This window comes from Pongo pygmaeus, chromosome 8 (assembly GCF_028885625.2).
Source record: "Pongo pygmaeus isolate AG05252 chromosome 8, NHGRI_mPonPyg2-v2.0_pri, whole genome shotgun sequence".
NCBI lineage: Eukaryota > Metazoa > Chordata > Mammalia > Primates > Hominidae > Pongo > Pongo pygmaeus.
Window position 1 is genome coordinate 120,838,665 of NC_072381.2, and position 25,471 is coordinate 120,864,135.

At 33.1% G+C, this 25,471-nt stretch overlaps 1 protein-coding gene across 3 annotated transcripts in view; it reads left to right on the top strand.

Moving 5' to 3' along the window:
- ATRNL1 (attractin like 1) overlaps positions 1-25,471 on the top strand; it is an 839,395-nt gene that overhangs the window by 352,657 nt on the left and 461,267 nt on the right. For all 3 annotated transcript variants that reach the window (XM_054503866.2, XM_063670302.1, XM_063670303.1), the window contains 3 exons: positions 12,913-13,007; positions 18,143-18,221; positions 20,147-20,304. In XM_054503866.2, coding sequence (XP_054359841.1) covers positions 12,913-13,007; positions 18,143-18,221; positions 20,147-20,304 — 332 coding nt within the window. The remainder of the gene's footprint in view (positions 1-12,912; positions 13,008-18,142; positions 18,222-20,146; positions 20,305-25,471) is intronic.

Sequence of the window (25,471 nt, forward strand, 5' to 3'; positions counted from 1 at the left end):
AACACACTCTTGGACCATGTGAAAATAGAAGTCAAGACAAAGAAAATTGCTCAAGAAATTAAATAACATGCTCCGGAATGACTTTTGGATAAATAATGAAATTAAGACAGAAATCAAGAAGTTCTTTAAAAATAATGAGACCAAAGCTAAAACATACCAGAATCTCTGGGATAATAGCTAAGGCAGTGTTAAGAGGGAAATTCAAAGGGCTAAATGCCCACATCAAAAAGTTAGAAAGATCTCAAATTAACAACCTAACATCACAACTGAAATAATTAGAGAAGCAAGAACAACCTCAAAGTTAGCAGAAGACAAGAAATAACTGAAATTAGAGCTGAACTGAAGGAAATCAAGACACACACACAAAAAAAACTTTAAAAGATAAACAAATCTAGGAGTTGGTTTTTTGAAACTATTAATAAGATATATTGCAAGCTAGACTTATTTTTGCCATTGAAAGTAATGGCAAAAACTGCAATTACTTTTGCTGCAATGTAATAGCCTGCCCAACAACAACAACAACAAACAACAACAACAACAACAAAAAGTATAGGTCCTGATGAATTCACAGATGAATTCAACCAAATGTGCAAAGAAGAGCTGGTACTATTCCTATGGAAACTATTCCAAAAAATTGAGGAGAAGGGACCCCTCCCCAAATCATTCGATGATACTGATATGGACAGGAGGCAGGGAAATGCTGAGTAGAAGAGGGCAGTCCCTGGGAGGGCCCCACCCTCAAGCCTGGAACAGTAGCCCAGAGGGAGAAATTTCTATCACCGTATTTCTGCTCGAATGTTGCCTTTTCCAAAATCACACTGGCACACCCCACCCCCCTGATTCTGTACCCATAAAAACCACAGGCTCCACTGGCAGAGGTGCTGCAGAAAAGGGGAGAAGAGAAGCAGCAGCCAGACATTGGAGAGAAGCAGCTTGACTTTAGAGGGATGGCTTGACGGGGAGTATCAGAGAACAGCTTGGCTGGGGAGAGCAAGACTCCAGGGAAAGACCACCTTCTCACCTCGTATTCTTTCCACCTCCTCTTCCCACTGCAAGCCACTTTCATTGGCAATAAAATCCTCCATATTCACCACCCTCCAATTTGTTCATGCAACCTGATTCTTCCTGGATGTTGAACAAGAGCTCAGGAGCCATGGGTGTGGACACTTGAGCTATTTAACACTTAAGGCTTCCGTGGATGGCAAAGCTAAGAAGACACTGTAACACATGCCCTCTGGGGCTTCAGGGGTTGTGGGTGCCCCCCAGACACTGCCATGGGACTACACAGAATTTTGCTTCTGCCGGCGCCCAGAAGCATTCATCCCGGTTGCTGCAGCTGCTCACTTGCATGCTCTCCCTCCCACAAGGGGTTATTTAAGAGCGGTGGGCTGAGTAAGTGAGGCACCCCTTTTGTGAGACCCATGAAGGGGTCAGGGAAAATGTTCTGTTTCAATGCCAGCATCATCCTGATACCAAAACCTGGCAGAGACACAACAGAAAAAGAAAATGTCGGGCCGATATCTTGGATGAACATAAATGCAAAACTCCCCAACAAAATACTTGCAGACCAAATCCAGCAGCACATCAAAAAGCTAATACACCACAATCAAGTAAGTAAGTAGGCTTCATCCCCAGGATGCAAGATTGGTTTGACACAAGCAAATCAATAAATGTGATTCATCACAAAAACAGAACTAAAGACAGAAACAACATGATTATCTCAATAGGTGCAGAAAAGGCTTTCTATAATTAAAAACTATAACTTAGGTATTAAAAGAACATACCTCAAAATAATAAGAGCCATATATGACAAACCCACAGCCAATAACATACTGAATGGACAATAGCTGGAATCATTCCCCTTGAAAACTGGCACAAGACAAGGATGCCTTCTCTCACCACTCTTATTCAACATAGTATTAGAAGTCCTAGCCAGAGCAATCAGGCAAGAGAAAGAAATAAAGAGCATACAAATAGGAAGAGAGGAAGTCAAACTATCCCTCTTTCTAGAAGACATGATCCTATATTTAGAAAATCCTATAGTCTGAGTCCAAAAGCTCCTTCAACTTTTAAACAACTTCAGCAAAGTAGTCAGATACAAAATCACTGTACAAAAGTTACTAGTGTTCCTGTGCACCAACAGCCAAGCTGAAAGCCAAATCAGAAAGGCAATCCCATTCACAATTGCTACAAAAAGAATAAAATACCTTAGAATACAGCTAACCAGGGAGGTGAAAGATCTCTATAATGAGAATTACAAACCACTGCTCAAAGAGAAGACACAGACAAATGGAAAAACATCCAGACTCATGGATAGGAACTGTCAATATCATTAAAATTGCTATACTGCCCAAAGCAATGTACAGATTCAATGCTATTTCCATAAAACTACCAGCAGCATTCTTCACAGAACTAGAACAAAACTATTTCAAAATTCATATGGAACCCAAATAGAGCCTGAATAGCCAAGGCAATTCTAAGCAAAAAGAATGAAGCTGGAGGCATCACGTTACCCAGCTTCAAACTATATTACAGGGCTACAGTAACCAAAACAGCATGATACGGGTACAAAAACAGGCACATAGACCAATGGAACAAAATGGAGAGCCAGGAATTAGGCTACACACCTATAACCATCTGATCTTCAACAAAGCTCACAAAAACAAGCAATGAAGACTCCCTTTTCAATAAATGGTGCTAGGATAACTGGCTATCCATATGCAGAAGATTGAAACTGGACCCCTTCCTTACACCATATACAAAAATTAACTCAAGATGGATTAAAAACTTAAATGTAAAACACAAAACTATAAAAATCCTGGAAGACAAGCTAGGCAATGCCATCCTGGACAAAAGAACTGGCAAAGATTTCATGACAAAGACACCAAAAGCAATTGCAACAAAAGCAAAACCTGACAAGTTGAATCTAATTAAAGAGCTTCTGCACAGCAAAGAAACTATCAAGAGAAACTATCAACTATCCTATAGAATGGGAGAAAATATTTGCAAACTGTGCATCTATCAGAGATCTAATATCCAGCATGTATATGGAACTTAAATTTTCAAGAAAGAAACAAGCAACCTCATTAAAAAGTGGGCAAAGGACATGAACAGAAACTTTCAAAAAAAGACATACATGTGGCCAACAAGCATATGAAACAAAGCTCAGTATTGTTGATCATTAGAGAAATGCAAATCAAAACCACATTGAGATACCATCTCATGCCAGTCAGAATGGATATTATTAAAAAGTCAAAAAATAACAGATGCTGGTGAGGTTGTAGTGAAAAGGGAGCACTTATACACTGTTGGTGGGAGTGTAAATTAGTTCACCCATTGTGGAAAGCAGTATGGCAATTCCTCAAAGAGCCAAAAGCAGAACTACCATTCAACCCAGTATTCCCATTACTTGGTATATGCCCAGAGGAATATAAATAATTCTACCATAAAGACACTTGCACACAAATGTCCACTGCAGCACTGTTCACAATAGCAAAAACATGGAATCAACCCAAATGCCCATCAGTGACAGATCAGATAAAGAAAATGTGGTATGCATAAACCATGGAATACTGTGTAGCCATAAAAAGTGAGATCATATATTTTGTGGGAACATGGATAGGGCTAGAGACTGTTATCCTTAGCAAACCAATGCAGGTACAGAAAACCAAATACTGCATGTTCTCACTTACAAGTGGTAGCTAAATGATGAGAACTAAAGAACACAAAGAAGGGTACAACAGACACTGGGGTCTACTTGAGAGTGGAGAATGGGAAGCGGGAGAGACAGCTATTGGATACTGGGTTTAATACCTGGGTGATGAAAAAATCTGTATGACAAATCCCTGTGACATAAGTTTACCTATGTAATAAATCTTCACATATACTTCTGAACCTAAAATAAAAGTTTTTTAAAAACAATATTTATTGTGGAGGGGTTTTAAACTTTATTAATTTTTTCCTTTATGATTTAGATCTTAATGATGTGCTTTTTAAAGGTCATAACAGATGCTCTCGTGTATTTTTGAAAAGCTATAAAGTTTTGCTTTTAATATTTAGATCTTTAATTAGCTGAAATTGATTTTTATGTTTGATATAGGATATAAATCCATGCTGTAGTTTTTCTTTTTTATTGTTTGTTCCTGTGCCATTTATTGCAGTCTCCGTTTCACCACAGATTTTTCTAAAGTACTTTATTGAGATACAATTGGCATAGAAAAACTTTACACAATAAATATCCACAATTTGACAAATTAGGAAATAATTATATAATTATATATAATTATATATAATATATAATTATATATTATATAATGTATAATTATATAATATATATATAATTATATATCCGTGAAAACATCATCACATTCAAGACTATAAATATATCCATCCAACACCTTAAGTTATTTAATTAATTTTCTTAACATATAAGACCTAACTTGTTAGCAATTTTAAAAATATACAATACAGTATTGTTAACTATAAGTACTATCCTGTATAGTAGATCATCAGAGCTTAATCATTTTGCGTAACTGAAGCTTTGTACCCTTTGGGTAACCCTTCCCCTTTTCTTTCTCCCTATCCCAGCACCTGGTAACCACCATTCTATTCTCTGCATGTATGAATTTGATTATTTTAGATTTCTTCTAAATATGGGATAATACAGTATTTGTTCTTCTGGTCAGGCTTATTTCACTTAGCATCATGTTCTCCAGGTCTATCTATGTTGTTGCAAATGGCAGAATTTCCATCCTTTTTAATGCTGAACAATATTTAATTGTATGTATATACTGTAGTTTCTTTATCTGTCATCTGTCAACAAACACAAAGATTGCTTCCATGTCTTGTCTATTGAGAATAATGCTATAAGAAACATAGAAGTCTAGATATCACTTTGAGATCTTGAGTTTAGTTTCTTTTGATCTGTATATACCTAAAAGTGGGATTGCTGGAATAGATGGTAGTTCTATTTTTAATTTTTTGAGAAGACACCATACTGTTTTTCATAATGGCAACACCAATTTGCATTCCCATAAACAGTATAAAAGAGTTTTTTAGAGAAATGTCTATTCAGTCTCTTTGTCCAATTTTAATTGGGTTATTTGTTTACTTGATATCTAGTTGTTTGATTTCCTTTTATGTTTTGGATATTTACCCCTTGTCTAATGTATGATTTGCAAATATTTTCTCTCATTTTGTACCATTTTCTTTTGTTGATTGTTGCCTTTGCTGTGCAGAAACTTTTTAGTTTGATGTAATTTCAGTTGTCAATGTTTGTTTTTGTTGCCTGTGCTTTTGGTATTATGTTCAAGAAATCATTATGAAGTTCTCTGTTGATAAGCATTTCTTCTGTTTCCTTGTACGAGTTTGATGGTTTCAGGTTTTACATCTAAGTTTTTAATCCACTTTGAATTGATTTCTTTGTATGTTATAAGGGTCCAATTTCATTCTTTTACATGTGAATATGCAGTTTTCCCAACACCATTTAATGAAGAGACTGTCCCTTCCCCATTATGTTCTTGGCATCCTTGTTGAAGATCGGTTAACTCTACATGCATGGGTTTATTTCTGGGTTCTTTACCCCATTACATTTATCTATATATCTTTTTTCATGCCAGTACCAAACTGTTTTGATTATTATAGCCTTGTAATATATTTTGAAATCAGGGGTATGATACCTCCAGCCTTTTTTCTTCTTGCTCAAAATCCTTTTGACCATTTGGGTTATTTGGTGGTTCCATGTGAATTTTAGGAGTTTTATCTTTCTATTTATGTAAAAAAAGGCACTGGGATTTTGATAGGATTTGCAGTGAATCTGTAGATCACTTTTAGTAGCATGGACATTTTAACCATATTAAATTTTCCAGTCCATGAACATGGGATGTCATATTATTTATTTGTGTTTAATTTCTTTTGTCAATGTTTTATAGTTTTTAATGTTCAAGTATTTATTCTCTTTGGTTAAGTTTATTTCTAAGTATTTTATTTCTTTTGATGCCATTGTAAGAATGTTTTCTTTAATTTCTTTTTCAGATAGTTCATTGCTAGTGTATAGCAATGCAACAGATTTTTGTGTGTTGATTTTGTATCCTGCAACACTGTTGAATTTATTTGTTCTAACAGATTTTTGTGTTTGTGGATGTGTATGTGTGGAGCCTTTAGTATTTTATCTGTATAATTATCATCAGCAAACAGAGATTACTTTTTCTTTCTGATTTAGATACCTTTTCTTTTTCTTGCCTAATTGCCCTGGACCTTACTTGCAATACTGTCTTGAATAGAAATGATGAGAGTGGACATCCTTTCCTTGTTCTGGAACATAGAAGGAATACTTACAGTTTTTTATCATTGCATATGGTATTAGCTGTGGGCTATTCACATATGGTCTCTGTTGTGTTAAGTTTCTCCTATACCTAGTTGTTCAGTATTTTTTATCATGAAAGGGTGTTGAACTTTGTCAGATGTTTTTCTGCATCTATTGATGATAACATAATTTTTATCCTTCATTCTGTTAATGTAGTGTATCACATTTATTGATTTGTATATGTTGAACCATCCTTGTATCTCAGAGATAAAGCCTACTTGATCACGGGGTGTGGTCCTTTTAATGTGTTGTTGAACTAGGCTTGGTAGCATTTTGTTGAGGATTTTTGCACTCACCACTCCTATTCACCATAGTAGTGGAAGTTCTGGCAAGGGAAGTCAGGCAAGAAAAAGAAATAAAGGGTATTCAAATAGGAAGAGAGGAAGTAAAATTATCTCTGTTTGCAGATGACATGATTGTATATCATCTCAGACCCAAAACTCCTTAAGCTGATAAGCAACTTCAGCAAAGTCTCAGGATACAAAACCAATGTGCAAAAATCACAGGCATTCCTATACACCAATAATAGACAAACAGAGACAAATCATGAGTAAATTCCCATTCACAATTGCTACAAAGAGAATAAAATACCTAGGAATACAACTTAGAAGGGATGTGAAGGACCTCTTCAAGGAGAACTACAAACCACTGCTCAAGGAAATTAGACAAGACACAAATGGAAAAACATTCCATGCTCATGGATAGGAAGAATTAATATTGTGAATATGGCCATGCTGCCCAAAGTAATTTATATATTCAGTGCTATTCTCATCAAGCTACCATTGGCATTCTTCACAGAATTAGAAAAAACTACTTTAAATTATATGGAACCAAAAAAGAGCCTGCATAGCCAAGGCAATCCTAAGCAAAAAGAGCAAAGCTGGAGGCATTATGCTACCTGACTTCAAACTATACTACAAGGCTACAGTAACCAAAACAGCACGGTACTGGTACCAAAACAGACATATAGACCAATTGAGCAGAACAGAGGCCTCAGAAATAATACCACACATCTACAACCATCCGATCTTTGACAAACCTGACAGAAACAAGCAATGAGGAAAGGATTCCCTATGTAATAAATGCTGTTGGGGTAACTGGATAACCATATGCAGAAAACTGAAACTGGACCCCTTCCTTACACCTTATGCAAAAATTTACTCAAGATGGATTAAGTATTTAAAGTAAGACCTATAACCATAAAATCCCTAGGAGGAAACCTAGGCAATACCATTCAGGACATAGGCATGGGCAAAGGGTTCATGACTAAAACACCAAAAGCAATTGCAACAAAAGCCAAAATTGACAAATGGGATCTAATTAAACCAAAGAGCTTCTGCACAGCAAAAGAAACTATCATCAGAGTGAACAGGCAACCTACAGAATGGGAGAAAATTTTTGCAATCTATCCATCTGACAGAGGGCTAATATCCAGAATCTACAAGGAATTTAAACAAATTTACAAGAAAAAAATCAAACAACCCCATCAAAAAGTGGGCAAAGGATATGAACAGACAGAAGATGTTTCTGTGGCCAACAAAAATATGAAAAAATGCTCATAATCACTGGTGATTAGAGAAATGCAAATCAAAACCACAGTGAGACACCATCTCACACCAGTTAGAATGATGATCATTAAAAAGTCAGGAAGTAACAGATGCTGGAGAGGATGTAGAGAAATAGGAATGCTTTTGCATTGTTGGTGGGAGTGTAAATAGTTCAACCATTGTGGAAAAAAGTGTGGCGATTCCTCAAGGATCTAAGTCTAGAAATACTATTTGACCTAGCAATCCCATTACTGGGTATATACTCCCAAAATTATAAATCATACTACTATAAAGACACATGCACACATATGTTTATTGCAGCATTATTCACAATAGCAAAGGCTTGGAACCAACCCAAATTCCCATTATGTTAGACTGGACAAAGAAGATGTGGCACATATACACCATGGAATATTATGCAGCCATAATAAAGAATGAGTTCATGTCCTTTGCAGGTACATGGATGAAACTGGAAACCATCATTCTTAGCAAACTAACACAAGAACAGAAAACCAAACACTGCATGTTCTCACTCATAAGTGGGAGTTGAACAACGAGAACATGTGGGCACAGGGAGGGGAACATCACACACCAGGGCCTGTCAGGGGGTGACAGGCAAGGTGAAGGATAGCCTTCGGAGAAATACCTAATACAGATGACAGGTTGATGGCAAACTACCATGGCACATGTATACCTATGTTACACACCTGCACATTCTGTACATGTATCCCAGAACTTAAAGTATAATAATAAAAAAAAATTTTGAATAGTAATATATATAATACTCTCTAATGAATATATTCTCAACTTCGTTGCCCTGTCTTTACTTCATCCTCTATCCACAGACAAAACTCTAATAACAGTATCAACTAATTTCTAAGCTTTTTTTGAACACTCTGCTGTAGAAAAACATACAGATATACTAATCAGTCTCACTTCAGATGCATGCTCACCAATCTCATACTGTTTCAGCTTCTTCATTCCTGTAGTTCAGCGAGTGGGAGGGAGTGGCACCCAGTGGCTTTTTTGCTCCCGTTGTTCGGTGAGCAGGAAGGAATGGTGTGCAATGACTTTTGCTCCCACTGTTCAGCAAGTGGAATGAAGTGTTACAGCTCTTTTGTTCCTACCACCTGCAGCTTGGTGAATGGGAGGGTTACAGGTCTTTTGTTTCCACCACCCACAGCTTAGTGAGTTCTGGGTTCTTGTCTCGTGACCAAGAGGAATAAGGTATGTGGACACCGGAGAGTGAGTAAGGCAGAGAAGAATTTTGTTGAGCAACAGAAGGAAAGCTCTCAAACTCTCAAGCTCTCAAGCTCTCAGTGGAGAGAGGGGACCCTGTAAGTGGGTAGCCCTCTGTGAGGCTGTGTCTGGGGTTTTTATGGGCTTAAAATGGGGGCAGGCTGGTACTTGCTAATTGGTCCATGGGTGGTCTTGGAAAAAGCAGCATTCAATTAGTTAAAAGGCACCATACACCAGGAACCAATTGAGAGAGTGGGTGGGTTGGTGATAGAAGTTCTCACTCTGGTTGTGGACTCTATCCAGAACTGGCAGTTCAATTTTTCAGGCTTTAGGCTATCTTTGGCTTGAAGGTTGGCTTTCACCGGGGACCTGTCCCTGTCCACCTAGGAATTTGTCTGTCTGCTATCACTACAAATACTATATTTCCTCAGTATATTTACTTTCCCTCTTTTTAATGACTGCTTTAGATATTTCCCCTGCCCTCACATTTCCCAACCCCTCATCCTCCATTCTCTTTCTCAGCTGATGGCCTTTCTGATTTTATTGAGAAAATGGAAGCAATCCAAAGGGAGCTTCCATATGATCCCGCCACCACATTTCCCTTCCTGCTGTGTGTTCAGTATGATCTCCTCTCTGCATGTTGTGTATATTCAGTCTTTATGTTTTTTTCACAAGATCCCATCACCTTTTACCTACCTCAGGGAATAGTTCCAAAATTCCTACTCCCTCTCCTCTCTTAGCAATTTTTTCTTTTCTACTAATTTTTTTCCAATTGGCATAAACTTTGTTATTTCCCCAATCTAAAACTGAAGTTTTCTTACATGTCTTGATCATACTTATTCTTCATGCTAATTTGTCATTTCTCTGTATTTATCAATTAAGCAATAAATTATTTGAATTGATTTATAGTCAATCATGTTATAATTTCTTTATACCATAATAGAGTAGTTCATTAATGCGGCATAAAAATTTATTTTCAAGTTATGTACATTTATGGATAAACTTGAGACATATTTTAAATTTTAATGTTTTATATCCTGTACCCTACTTAGCTAAGAAGTTCAGAGCATATTTCAGCATTAAGTTCATGTTTAAGTGCCAGGTAAATTTTCCATTCATAACCAAATACACCATCATGATTTTTGAAATTCTGAGGAGAAGTGTATCTCCTAGTTAAGTGGAAGATTGTGTAGTCGGCTTCTGGAGTAATTTCATTCTAAGCAGCTTTAAAAGGAAACATGTTGTGTAGAAGTCTAAATTTTCTTTCTTTATAGTAATGCACATTCATTCATTGGTATTCTTATTAGACACTTGAATTGATTAATACTCCTACTAATTTTGTTCTAGATCTCAGCTTTGTATTTTTAGCCTGATTGACATTAGGATTGATCATTACCGTACACAAGATACTTCATACTGATCTAGTATTTTCAACTCTATTAAATATAAGAAGAGAGAAAATCATGCTTGAATGCCTGGCCAAGAATGTGGTTGGGCATATTTGTGGCAGATGCTGGAGTCTATATAGACAGAAAAATGTCTGTAGGTCTGGGGCATTGCAGCCTTTACTCAGGACTGCTCCAGGGTCTGAAGTCTCCCAGTTCCTACCTCCTAAAGGGCATTTATTTCCCGACTTCTTAATGCTTAGTTGCAGTCTTGAAAAAATAAAGATGCTTGAGCAGACAAATTTGTGGAAATAGTTTTGAAGTGCTTGCTTTTCCTTCGTGATATTTTTTTCTTCATTCTAAATAGATATTCTCTTTCTCAAGACTGCAGCCCTACATTTGAATCTCACTCAGCTGCATTTGTCCAAGGTGATCACTACTCAGTCTTTTAAACATTGTATTTACTTGATGTCCATAGCACTAAATTCTGGGTTTCTTTTTCTCTCCTGGAGTAGCCATTTCTCAGTCTCCTTTGCCAGTTTCTCTTCAGGCTCTGATTATTTAACATTGGTCTGCCTCAGGGCTAATCTCTTGGACCTCTTGTCTATCTACAAAGACGATTTCCTGCCTTCATGGCTTTCAATCCCATGTAATTTCTGATAATTTACAAATTGTTATCTACTACGCATGCTCCTGAGCTTGACTCAACATCTGGCTATTCAACAAATTTCTCAAACTTAATATCTTTAAAATTAAGCTCCTAATTATTCCCCCAAGTTCCATCGCAATCAAACCTCTTCTCCATTTAAGTTAATGGTGATTTTTGCTTGGTCTTAGGAAAAAATAAAAAAAAAAAACAAATAAAACTTTGCCTTTCTTTCTTACAAAGGCTGCGTTCTTTTATTTAGCTAATCCCGTTTGCTGTACCTTCAAAATACATTCCCTGTATTTGACCACTTCCTGTGGCCCTCACGGCTGTTACCCTGGCCTCCATTACCTCCTGCCTGTATTACTGGCACAGCCTTTACAAGAATCACAGTTAGGGCTTGCTCTTGCTTTGAGGTTTTTGTACTTGTCCTCTCTGCCTGGAATATTTTTTTCTGGTAAACTCCATGGCTTATTCTCTTACTATCTCAATTCTCTAAATGTTTCTTCTGAAAGCTGGAAGCATACTCCTGCCTAACAGTATCTCTCTCCTCTTCACCGGTTTATTCTTCTCCAAAAGACTGATGTTCATTCAGTAGAGTATTAGTTGCAAGAGGACAGAAATTTTTATTTTTTTATTGTATCTCCAGGGCCTAGAACACTGGCACATTGAATTTTCCTCTGCGATTTTTTGGCAGTCAGATGAAAATCGGAACTATGACCTACTACATAATTCTCATTTTCAGATATAAGGATACCTATAAATTCTTATTCAAAATGTTGCCTTACACTAAATTATACAATAAATATATAGGGTGAATCTTATAAAGTATACAAGTAAGCATACGAATAATGCCTTAATAGTTTTAAAAATAAATTCAGTTAATATAATTTAATCTGTATGTTCTATATTAATACTTTTTAATGGTTAAGGGTATATGAAAGGTGTGTATCCAAAAGACAGAAGTAATTTATATTTATTTAAAATAATTGGAAATAATTTTTATAAAAGCAGAAGTTTAATTAGTTATTAGCAATACGTCACCTTCATGTAATATGCATAGCCACTCATGACTTATGACATTTAAATGTTTCACCTTGGTTCCACCATTATGTATGGACAAAATTAAAAATATCTTTTCCCAGAATTCCTTGTATCATTGTGAATAAAGGGTGTATCTGTAAAATGATGTTTATCATAGAATCATTTTAAAATTACTAAAAGTAGAAGTGAACACAATGGAAAAACAAGTAAATACATTATATGAGAAATATTATTTAGCTATCAAACTTCATGTTTTCAAAGAATTTTGAGTTTATGAAAGTTACAAAGTTTTATGAAAATGTCTATCTTTATAGCTACAGAATTCTAACTGGAATAAAATGCACCAAAATGTTAACTGTATTTCCTTCTAGTTATAAAATTATAGATAATTTTTATCGTATTCTCTTACTTTTGTATAGTTTCCAGCATGTCTATAATGTTTTAACTTTGTGATAGCATCAGAAATAATAAATATAATTTTTAAGGCATTAGTACTTCTTCTGTAACTATGTTTTGCTTTTTGTTGATTGAGGACAAAGATTTGTATTTTGTTATACTTAAATATACCACTAGTATTTAACAATAATCATTTTAAATATCAGTGTACAATATATTGTAACCTAAATTTTGCTTTTTAGACAGTTTTTAAAGTACATATCAAGATTGTACTTTTTTTCCTCCCTACAGACAGCCTTTTGATTGATTATCAGTTTACCTTCAGCTTATTACAGGAAGATGATCGCCACCATACTGCCATAAACTTTATAGCAAACCCAGAACAGGTGAGGAAAGATTGTTATCTTTTAAAGTATAATTATCCTACTGTCAATGGACACAACTTTTTTTTTCGTATTTCATTTGATTTTACCTCTTCTCAGAATTATCATATTGTGGGGCCTTTGTAGAAACTACTAATCCTATTAATTTTTTCTCTCTTCGTGATTCAATAATTTGTGAGTTTGATATTTTAGATTTTGCAAATAGCCCTATATTTTAAATTAAATATAATTTCTCCCTTTATATGTCTTGTAACAAAATTTATGCCGATAATTATACAAGCGCGGACTGTTCTTATTTAAAAATAAAACTCGGTCGGGCGCAGTGGCTCACACCTGTAATCCCAGCACTTTGGGAGGCCAAGGTGGGCAGATCATGAGGCCCAGAGATGGAGACTATCCTGGCCAACATGGTGAATCCCCGTCTCTACTAAAAATACAAAAATTAGCTGGGCATGATGGTGCGCGCCTGTAGTCCCAGCTACTGAGGAGACTGAGGCAGGAGATTTGCTTGAACCCAGGAGGTGGAGGTTGCAGTGAGCCGAGATCACGCCACTGCACTCCAGCCTGGCGACAGAGCGAGACTTCATCTCAAAAAATAAATAAATAAATAAAACTAATGAATTCAAAGCATACTATATTAAATATATTTGCCTTTCCTTTATACCATTCCACAGTGACAGGATTTGTCGTTTTTCTCAGTCAGTAGTTTATCTGAGTTATATAAATGATGGCTCCTTTAATGAAATTACCACATCATTGATATATTGTATAAGCTTTTGAAGTTTAAATACATGAAAGATTCATTGTGAATTTTAATTTCAATCCATCAATTCAGGTAAAGACTCTTAGGTTGTGTCGAAATAACACACATATTTTGCTATCCATCTGAGACTTTATTAATTTGAAAATCCTGAGAATGGAAATATCAACCATAGGGTTTATTTGGGTTGAATTTTAGTTCTTTCAAAACTGACACTCATACAGTTGAAATGAAGTTATGTTAAATATATATATTATTATGAATTCATCCATATTGTTAAATGATGTTAAATCCATATCATATATTTAATGGTTTTTCAAGTAGGTGAAACATCTAAATATATTAATACTGTGACATTTTGCAACTCCTTTCCTTTTAACGTAGTTCACTGGACTTGCTGACAACTAATATAATTTCTTAAATTTTTCTTTTCCAGTAAAATAGCATTCTGTCTCCCCCATCACCAAAAAAAAGAAGAGTTCATTTTACATTTTATGTGACTCTTTATTCCCTAGACTTTAAGAATGACTGTATTCTTGGGGAATACATTTAAAGTTTTGACTTTTAAATAAGGATTTTAAAGATATTTTGTTTCAAATACAAGCTGTCCTTCACTGATTATCTGTTTCTATATAGATATATTAACAGTCTCAGAAACTACATTTATCAATGTGATAAAGTTCTTATACTTGCATTATAATTACCATTGACTTTTTATTGTAGTAAAATAGATATAAAATAACATTTATTTAAATAATTTTAGGTATATAATTCAATGGCATTAAGTATATTTACAGTGTGATGCAATCATCACCATCATCCACATTTTCATTATCCCTAACAGAAACTCTATGATTATTAAGCAATAATGCCTCATTCCACACTTCTCTGCAGCCCCTGGTATCTTTATTCTACTCTCTGCCTGTATTAATTGGCTTACTCTAGGTACCTCATATAAATGTAATCATTTGTTCTTTTGTATCTGGCTTATTTCACTTAGCATAGTGTTTCCAAGGTTCATCCATGTTGTAGCATGTATCGGAGGTCATTCTTTACCTTTAGCTTGTTGATTAATAGTAATTCCAAACCTGTGGGGTTCTTTGAAGATCTAAGAAATTTGATATAAGAGAGATATCTGACTCAAATTTGAGAGTGAATAATATTCCTCCACAGTATTGTCCATAGTGTCATACACTTATGTCCAGATTAGCCACAATTCTAGTTTGCTTGTCTTTTTGTCATTTTCTCCTTCAATTTCCAGCAATCCCAAGTGCTTTCCAATGTCCCAGCTTTGTTTTACTTTCTACTATCTTGTCCAATTGAAGCCAAGAAACCAGAAAAGTGTTCTCTGAAGCTTGATGCATAACTGTCATGAGAGGCATCACTAAGAATGCTTATAATATCATTTTGTGTAACCCTCTTTAAAGATATATTCACCTGAGAATAATCTCTGAAATTGTTATGTATTATTGGCCAAGGCTTCTTATTCTATAAGAAAATAATAATAAAAAGTAGATAATTATTTATACATTTCCTACATTTTGAAAAACAGATTTAATTTTAACTCACTATCCATCACTTCTAGCCAGTGCTTTCATGTGAACAATTTCTGAATAGGTTTCTGTATAACGTTATTTTGCCAAACTTATCCATATCTAATGAACAATGTTCTAAATCACTGATTTTATCACTTACTGGAATAACTACAGTGCACTTCTTGAACAGTACAGCTTTTTAAACCCTAAATGCTTTTTATATTGCTTTAGTTATGGTACCATATAATTCAGCATTGCCTAAACTTGGAATTGATAGAGAATGAACTAAAAGTTCAAAAAGAGTTTTATAGGTTTTTTTTAATATCAATTGGAAATTTTGTGTGACCTTTTAGCGACAACAGTTATGCTCATATTAATCTCATCCAGCATAAGATACACGTAATTAAGAAGAGGCAATTTCAAGAGAAATAAAGATTTAAGCCTCCTTAAGGGTATACTGTTTTCACCATCCTTTACTTTCATAAAAAAGTGACTTTTTGGATCCGTTTCATTAATAGTAAAAAAAAATCCACTCCTCAGAGCATGTTCTTTTTTTGAGTTCCCAGTCCTCTGGGTGAAGATGAAGATGAAGAAAGAGAAGAAAAAGAATATACCCTGTCACTATACCTAATAATGTTAACACTACAGTTATGAGCACTATGGGCTGAAACCAAAGTTTTTTCCAGAAATTATTTCATTTAATGCTCACAAGAGCTTCTTGAGGGAAGTAATTACATCCCCATTTTAGAGATTAGAAAAGTGATTTTTGGAAAGGAAAAGTAATTTCCCCCTAATCAATCAGCCTGTACATTAAAGACCTGAAATTTCAATCTAAGGTTATCTGACTCTTCACTAATTCTTTTCATTGCTTCATGAAAATGATTTACTGTATATGAAACTGTTACTGGATTCAAGCCTGGTTAGTTTATTATGATGACATAAATCAACATTTGCTACCAGATATCTACCTTTGATATCTGGATTTTCCTTAGGACTACATTGTGTATATTTGGAAGTATATTTGTATACCACAACTGAGCAACATAATCGATTGAATAGTCCCTGTCTGCATGCTGACATAAAAGTATTCTGCATTTATTGTTACAGTCAAAGAGTTACTCAGTTATTTTTCTGGCCTTCCATTGAATTTATGCCAACTCTGTGTTCACTGATATCTTAAAAGAAATAGGAAAATCTCAATATGTTTTGACAGTTTTGTGGCATGTACTGCAGAAGGGTTAACAGCTTGTCAATAGAATTCAGTATTAATTGATAATCAATAGAAAATAAGAAGGAAGTTAACTTCCTTATATTCATGGCCATTTATGAATATCACTATGATGCATAATATAATAGCCTTCTGATTTACTCTATGTATTTAAAATCCAAGATTTTATTTTTCTTTGACTACTTCAAATTCTCAGATGCTTTCTCCACAATATTACTATGTACTACTCTAAAAATATACATGACAATCACTCAACCTTATTATAACAAATTTTATTTTACATGCTCTTTCAAGATGATCATTCTTGTTGAAATCTTATCTGCTTCCTGGAAACTGTGACAATATCATTTGATGGATATGGAACACTGTTAAGAGTTCTTCATAGAGACTAAGCTGTTCTTCCATGTAGGGAAATCATTAAGAGTAGATGTTATTTGGAGGCATAAGATTGGGGCTTATACGTCTGTTAAATGGGATGGCCATCACACATCATCCAGCAGCCTTTGCTTTTTATGATGTTCCTTATTTCTCCTGCTATTCATCAGGGAAAGGCCATTTTCCTTGTCAGTTTTCCCCTAAGACTGTTATATCAGAAAAGGGGAATTTAGTTGCTTCCATATTTACTTTCTCCTAAGAGCCACTGAGAAAATTGGGAATATATTTTCTATTGGCTTACCTGCTTTATCATATTTAGAAAAATAGTAAAACTAAGGAATTAATATATTCTCTATCTCTCTTACTCCATTTCACTAGCTAGATCTTAGCAGTATGGAATTTTCTACAAGTCTTTGTAGGGAATATTTAAAATAAAGCATAATACACTCAGTATCTGAAGCTAAACTTATCCATTATGACCATCATTCTTTGCCTTTCCACAGGAACAAATAGTTGTAAGTATACCTACTTTCTGCTCCTTACCTCTTGGAGTAAGAAAATCACAAATAACATTTAAAGAAATCTCTTAGGCATATTTCCCTGAAATTAAATGGAAAGAGTCTGTACTCCACTAATGAATGACAAGAAGCGGGTTGACTGGCATAAAATTAAATTCTCAGTGTTCCTCTCTATAACTGTGTAAACAATGTGATCTGCTGTTTTTTTGGAGTAGGTTCATCATTTTTACCTGAAAGTTTTAGGTTATGTAATTTTTCCCACTAGAAAATATGAGTGTAATAATAAAAATATACACCTAAGAAGAAGTCTTTCAAAAAAATAATCTTATATTGTTATAAAATTGCTTGGGAGTAATCCAAACCTGTATCATTTAAACCTAGCAAAAAGAATCAAAATACAAATATCAAATTTAAACTAAGCTTAGTCTACAACTAAGCAAAGACAATCCAAATAAAAATGTTAAATTACAGGAGCCTCTGGCTTGCATACAAAAGACCAAATTATAATAGAGAAGATAAATGAGGAACTTCATATCTACCTTTGAATTTATTACACATTTTCTTCATTAAAATGTATAAATGGCATCTACATATATTCAGTTGAATATTTACAAAATGTATAGAGTTTAAGGAATAAACAGACATAATTAAATCAGTAGACTAAATCATATATATCTAGTGTAATTTTTATTTTTTAACCTTAATATTTTCTTTTCTGGTAGTCGAACAAAAATCTGGATATATCAATTAATGCATCAAACAACTTTAATCTCAACATTACGTGGTCTGTCGGTTCAACAGGTAAAAAAATGTTGATGTCATATCTCTTTTACATGTGTTCCTATCTGGAAGTTGTTCTAACATGATCTACTGTTAATTAAATGAAATTTAAAAATGTTATATGCCATAATTATTTTGCTGTTACTGATAAAAATAATAAGTAGAAACATGAGTAGAGCTTCATTATTTTGTTAACTTTCTCCTTTATTCAATTAAAATTAGATTGGTAACATATTATACACTAAATTAAATTTTTAAGTGGCAGTGTTATAAAATGTGATTTTAATTAAGATAAATTGCTTCTTTAATGACTAAAGAGACTGAAATTTCAATTATTTGATTCACTATTGAAACTATAAATTTAATTATTAGCCTTAATATTTATATAAAACAATGGAATTCTTCTGTACATGCTGATTACAATAAACATCTATTATTGTCAAGCTTAGAAAATATAACCCCTCTTGTCAGCTTCAGTGCTCAGAGGAGTTAAAAAACTGATACATAATATATGTTTCATAATAAGGTTAATAAATTTAAATTACTGACTTAAAAAGTATATCTGAGAAGCTGTTCAGATTTTTATGTTCAATTATGAAATGTATTCTTACTTTAATTTTATTTTTACTTTTATTCTAAAAATTTTATTGGTATCTATTTTCTATATTAAAGGTATACTGTTGCATAAATATGCTGGAAATTGTTTCTTTTTTATAGAAAATTTATAGATTCTTAGAAATTTATATTTGATTTCTGAAATTTAAGTCATTATGCTATTTTAATATGTAGAATATTATGGATACATAGAATTCAAGAATTAAGAGATCTTTTGCAATTCCAAAATTTATATATTACATTGAAAAAATGGAAATTCAGGCGAATAGGCATTTTGTTACTATTAGTACCAAACTTAATAGCAAAATGTTGGCGCTATGGGTTTCATTAAGGAAAAATTCATAATAACTTGTCGTGTTAATTTGAAAGTTATTTCTGACCAGTAAAAAAACTGTAAGGGTTTAAAAATGTGTCTACAAAAATGTCTATAATACATTTCTAATCACTTTAGAACAATAATTTTAGTATGCAAGAAATCACGTGTTCTTTCAGATTCCCAGACCAAATCTCAGAAATTTTTATTTATCAGATTTGGAGATGAAGTCATGGAATCTGCATTTTATAAATGCACACAAGGTGATTATGGAATAAGTGGTTAGTTAAAAATTAATTCAATTACTCAGTATACTAATTCTACTTATTTTTACTGTTGATTAAGGTGAAAGTATTGCTAAGATTGTTGGAAATGCTTTGTTCTATTTTATTAACTTCAGTAAATATTTATTCAGCACTCAATATGTGTTTAACCAATTGAGCATTTAGCTCATGTTTTAAATTATGGCCTCCACCCAATTTATTTAAAGCAATGATGGTTCAATTTGTGGTAAGACAAATAAATTGATTTTTTCACATTTTTTAATTGGATTGAGACACACGAAAATATGGTCTGATTTCTTTTTAAATGCTCTGTGGCATTGTAAACAGAATGAGCTCAGTTTCTAGAGCCACATATACCTGAGTTCCAACTGCTTAGTAGCTATAAACTTGGGGCAAATGCTTTAATCTTTCTGAGGCTCACGTTGAAATCTGAAAAATGGAGGTGATAATACTTCTGGGATATTATTGGTTTAAAAAAATAATATAAAGTCTCTAAGCCAGTGCCTAGTACATAGCACTTAATCAGTGGTAGCATTTTTAAAAATAATTTTTATACTAAATTTATTTCCATTATATTTATGGCAAACTTATTTTCTTTAATTCAAAATTATAAACAGTATATTTTGATAATTGTATTTTTATAAGAGCAATTATAAAAAATTAACTATAATATGCATTTTTAAATTCATAAATATATTTCCTAATATTAATTATTTAAATTATTTACATTTTAGCTGGAACAATATCTGGGGAAGAGACTCCTATGGTTTCCAAGAATAATATAAAGGAATACAGAGATAGTTTTTCCTATGAAAAATTTAACTTTAGAAGCAATCCTAACATTACATTCTATGTGTACGTCAGCAACTTTTCCTGGCCTATTAAAATACAGGTAAGTGTTGAGAGAGTATTTACTTCTAATGACCATAATATCATTCAGAAAAGAATGGTGCTTTTGTCCAAAGTGATGATATATATACATTTCCTGACTTGACTAATACAAAAACGTGTATTGACCTTTGATAAATAAAGGTCTGCGAATGTCTGTGATGATGAATTTCTCTGTAAAAACCCTCATGGAACCAATAAACGCTATACTTAAATTTTTCGGTGATTATTATGTACTAAGCAATGCAGCCAACTGAAATGTTTTGGTTTTCTGATTAATTCTATACTTTAACTGAGGGTTAAATACTGTTCTCATATAACCCCACTTGAAATTATTTTCCATCTGAGTAGTCTTATTTTTACTTTAGCACATTCTGAAAATAATCTGATCTTTCATTAAAGATTTTGAGTTAGCAGTATTTAAGTTACCTCTTTAAGTAATTACCTCTCATCATTAATTTCCTAATCTATACTACATATGTGTTTTACATTTCATTTTTGTTGTAGTTAGAGGTAGGCTGCTGAAGACTTCAGATTTACTTCTAGGAAAGAATTGGAATATTCTTTCTATCTTGTAGTCAAGGTTTGTGTTCTTAATTTATGTTTTCCTGAAAGAAAAGCCTGTCTATTGGGATGCTGGGATTTGTTCATTCCTTTACAAATGATTGATTATATTGAATTTACATTCGTTATTTGAATAGCTTATATATATCAATCCTTGTTCATGGCTTTTATGTTTTAAAATCTTTTAAAGATTTTCAGATCATCCCTTCCCTATATATTAATAAATTATAGCATATGCTCTGTAACTAGAAATGTTTGCAGGTTTCATTTATATTAATTTCTATGTGATTTGTGGAAAGAACGAGTGATTTTTAAAATCATATGTTTACTGGAAAAAATTTTTCTTCTTATTTTTATGGTTGATGTAATGCTTAAATTATGGTAATTATTCAACTGTTCAAGAAATATGAGTATAAATTACTATTCAGTTCACTTTTGAGAATTAATTTGAGAAATTTACTTCTTCATTGTATAGTGATTGATTTAGATGCTGATACTGTCAGAAAAATGCCATAAATATTTGTTTTTAAAATTTTAACATTAAGGATGTATAACTTTACTTCCTAAGATTCATAGAGAAATATTTATCAAATTTCACTTCATTTATTCAATTATGATTGAAAGGGAAAAGGGTTCATCTTTAGAACTTAGTAATTAGTTATTAAAATTAATATGATTATATTTTAAATTGCTTCCTATCCTTATTTCTTGTTTATGTACTTTTGAAAAAACCATTACATAGTTATTTTAGAATGTTCTTGAATACTTAATGGTTAGGAATTAACTTTCTAAATTGGGTTTTTTTGAGAACTTACTCTTCTGGAAGCAAAATCAAAATTTGTGTAACGAGGTTGAAATACTCCACTCTCTCAAAATAATACAGTGTGGAAAATAATTGAGATGGACAAGATATGTAGGCCTAATTTCTCCTCTTTATTAAACTTATTATGCCTATGGAATATGTTATATTAAAGCATAGAAGCATTAATATATGTGTTTATTTATAAGACTAGAATAAACTTTAAATTATAATATTATACAAAACACAGTAAAATTATTTTAATTATGATTGTAAATACTGACAGCCATCATTGTATTCCCTTTCAATAAGTTCATAAGTTTTTTAGATTCCACCTATAAGTGATATCATGCAATATTTGTCTTTTTGTGACTGACTTGTTTATTTAGCAGAATATCCTTCAGTTTCTTCTATGTTGTCAGAAATAGCAAGATTTCCTGCTTTTTAAAGGCTGAATAATATTCCATTGTTATGTGTGTATATGTATGTATATAAATATATACATATTATGAATATGAAACATATAGATATAAATCACAATTTCTTTATGCTTTCATCTATCCATGGAAACAGTTTGCTTCTGTATCTTGGCTATTGGAAATAATGTTGCAAAGAATGTGAGAGTGCAGCTGTATCTCTGAGATACTGATTTCACTTGCTTTGAATATATCCCCAGTGGTGGGATTGCTGGATCATTGGTAGTTTTATTTTTAATTTTTGGGGGAATCTTCATACGGCTTTACATGATGGCTATACCAATTTACATTCCACCAATTGTGTGTAAGAATTTCCCTTGCTCCACACCCATTCTAACACTTTTGTTATCTTTTGTATCTTTGATAATGGCCATCATAACAGCTGTGAGGTGATATCTTATTGTGGTTTTGATTTGCATTTATTTGATGATTAGCAATGCTGAGCACGATTTCATATACCTATTGGTCATTTGTGTGTCTTCTTTGGAGAAATGTATAATCAGGTCCTTTGCCCATCGTTTCCATTGGGTTTTTGTTTTCTTGCTATTGAGTTTCATGAGTTCCTTACATATTTTGGATGTTAACTTCTTATTCAATAGATCATTTGCAAATATTTTTTTTCTATTCTGTAGGTTGCCTTTTCAGTTTGTTGATTGTTTCCTTTGCTGTGCAAGGAAGCTTTTTTTAGTTTGATGCAGTCCCACTTGTTTATTTTTGCTTTTGTTGCCTGAACTTTTGGTATTATATCCAAAAAAATCATTGATAAAGCCAATGTCAAGGAGCTTAGTCCCTTTATTCTATTTAGGATTTTTATAATTACAGGTCTTATATTTACATCTTTAATCCATTTTGAGTTGATTTTTGTATATGGTATAAAGTAAGAATCCAATTTCATCTTCTGCATATAGATATCCCAGTGTTACCAATACCATTTGTTGAAGAGACTGTGTTTCCTTTACTGTTTATTCCTGGCACTGAGTCAAAGATCAGTTGACCCTGTCTATGAGTTTATTTCTAGCCTCTCTATTCTGCTCCATTGGTATTAGTGTATTTTTAGGCCAGCAACTTCCTGTTTTGATTACTATAGATTCATAATATATTTTGAAATCAGTAAGTATGATGCCTCCAGCTTTGTTCTTCTTTTATAAAATTTCTTTGACTATTTGCAGTCTTTTGTGGTTCCTTTTGTATTTTAAATTTTTTTTTCTATTTCTGTGAAAAATGTAATTGGAATTTTGAAAGCAATTGTATTGACTCTGTAGAACACTTTGGGTAGAGTGGCCATTTAAACAATGTTAACTCTTCCAATCAATGAACATAGGGTATTTTTCCATTTATTTTTGATGTTTTCAATTTCTTTAATCAATGCTTTATAATTTGAGTGTACAGGCCTTTCATTTCCTTGGTTAAACTTATTCTTAAGTATTTTATTCTTTTTGATGCTCTGGTAAATATGATTTGTTTACTTAACTTCTGATTTGGAGAGTTCATTGTTAATGTATAGAATTGCAACTGATTTTTGTATGTTGATTTTGTATCCTGCAACTTGACTGAGTTTTTAATTCTTTTTAACAGTTTATTGGTGGAGTGTCTAGGGTTTCTTGTGTATGAGAACATGTCATCTGCAAACAGAGACAGGTTTTCTTCTTCTTTTCCAATTTGGATGCCTTTAACTTTTCCTTGTCTAATTGCTTTGTCTAGGACTACCAGTCCTATGTTGAATAGAAGTAGTGAAACTGGGCATTTTTGTTTCTTTCCTAAAATTAGAGGAAAAACCTTCTGCATCTTGCCATTGTGTAGGATGTTAGCTATTGGCTTGTTGTATATGTTCTTTATTGTGTTGAGGTACATTCTGCTTAAACCTAATTTGTTGGAAGTTTTTGTCATGAAACAGTGTTAAATTTTGTCAAATGCTTTTTCAGCATCTATTGAGATGATCATATAATTTTTGTCCTTCATTCTGTTAATGTGGTATATCACATTTTGATTCATATATGTTGAACCATCCATGCATTCCTGGGATAAATCCTACTTGATCATGTTTTATGATACTTACAATGTGCTGTTGAATCAAATGTGGTTGGCTAGCATTTTGTTGAGGATATTTGCATTTACATTCATCAAGGACATTGGCTTGTAATTTTTCTTTTTTTTCCATATGTTCCCTGTGGTAAGCTATGGTACAATAGTATTCATTTTTATTTATTTGTTGTCCCTCTTACTGTTGCTATTATATTTATTTTTTAAAGAACAGAATACAGCATTATTAACTATAGTCACCATGTTGTACAATAGAAATTTTCAACTTAATCATTCTATTTAACTAAAATTTTGTGTCCTTTTACCAATGTCTCTGAAATGCCATTGATTTTCTTTTCTTGTAGTCTCCTTGTCTGACTTGGGTGTCAGGGAAATGCTTGCCTTACAGCATAAGTTCGGAAGTGTTCACTCTACTTCATCTTTTTGGAAGAGTTTGAGATGGCTTGGTGTTAATGTTTTAAATGTTTGTTAGAATTCAGCAGTGAAGCCATCTATTCCTGAGCTTTTCTTTGTTGGAAAGCTTTTTGTAGCTGATTCAATCACCTTAGTTATTTTTGGTGTGACCAAGTTTTCTATTTTCACATGATTCAGTCTTGGCAAGATGTATTTTTCTAGGAATTTATTCATTTTTTTCTAAGTTATTTAATTTGTTGGCATACAATTCCCCACAGTCATTTCTTATGACCTTTTGGTATCTATGGTGTCAGTTGTAATGTCTCCTTATACATTTATAATTTGTTTAAGTCATGTCTCTTTTTTCTTGGTTAGTCCCGTGCAAGGTTTGTCAATTTTTAAAGTTGTTTTAAAAACCAACTGTTTATCTTTTCTGTTGTTTTCCTATTCTGTATTTCATTTATTTCCGCCACGATCTTTATTATTTCCTTCCATCTGCTAACTTTGGGCTTCACAGTTTAACAATTCTATTGCCATTTATTGTAAGGTAGACCTGGTAGTCATGAAGTTCTTCAGCTTTTGTTTATCAGCTTTTATGTCTCCTTCATTTCTGAAGGGCAACATTGCCAAGTAAGGTATTCTTGGTTGGTAGTACTTTTCTTTTAGCACTTTAAATATATCATCTCACTCCTCACCTGTGAGGTTTCTGCTGAGAAATCTGTTGATATCCTTAGAAGTATTCTCTTATATGTGATGGGTCACTTTTATCTTCTGCAATTTTCTTTTTGAGTTTTTATGATTGGATTATGATGTGTCCTAGTGAAGTCCTTTTTAGATTGAATCTGTTTGGTGATGTTCAGCTTCATGGATCTACACATCTGTATCTCTCATAAGATTTG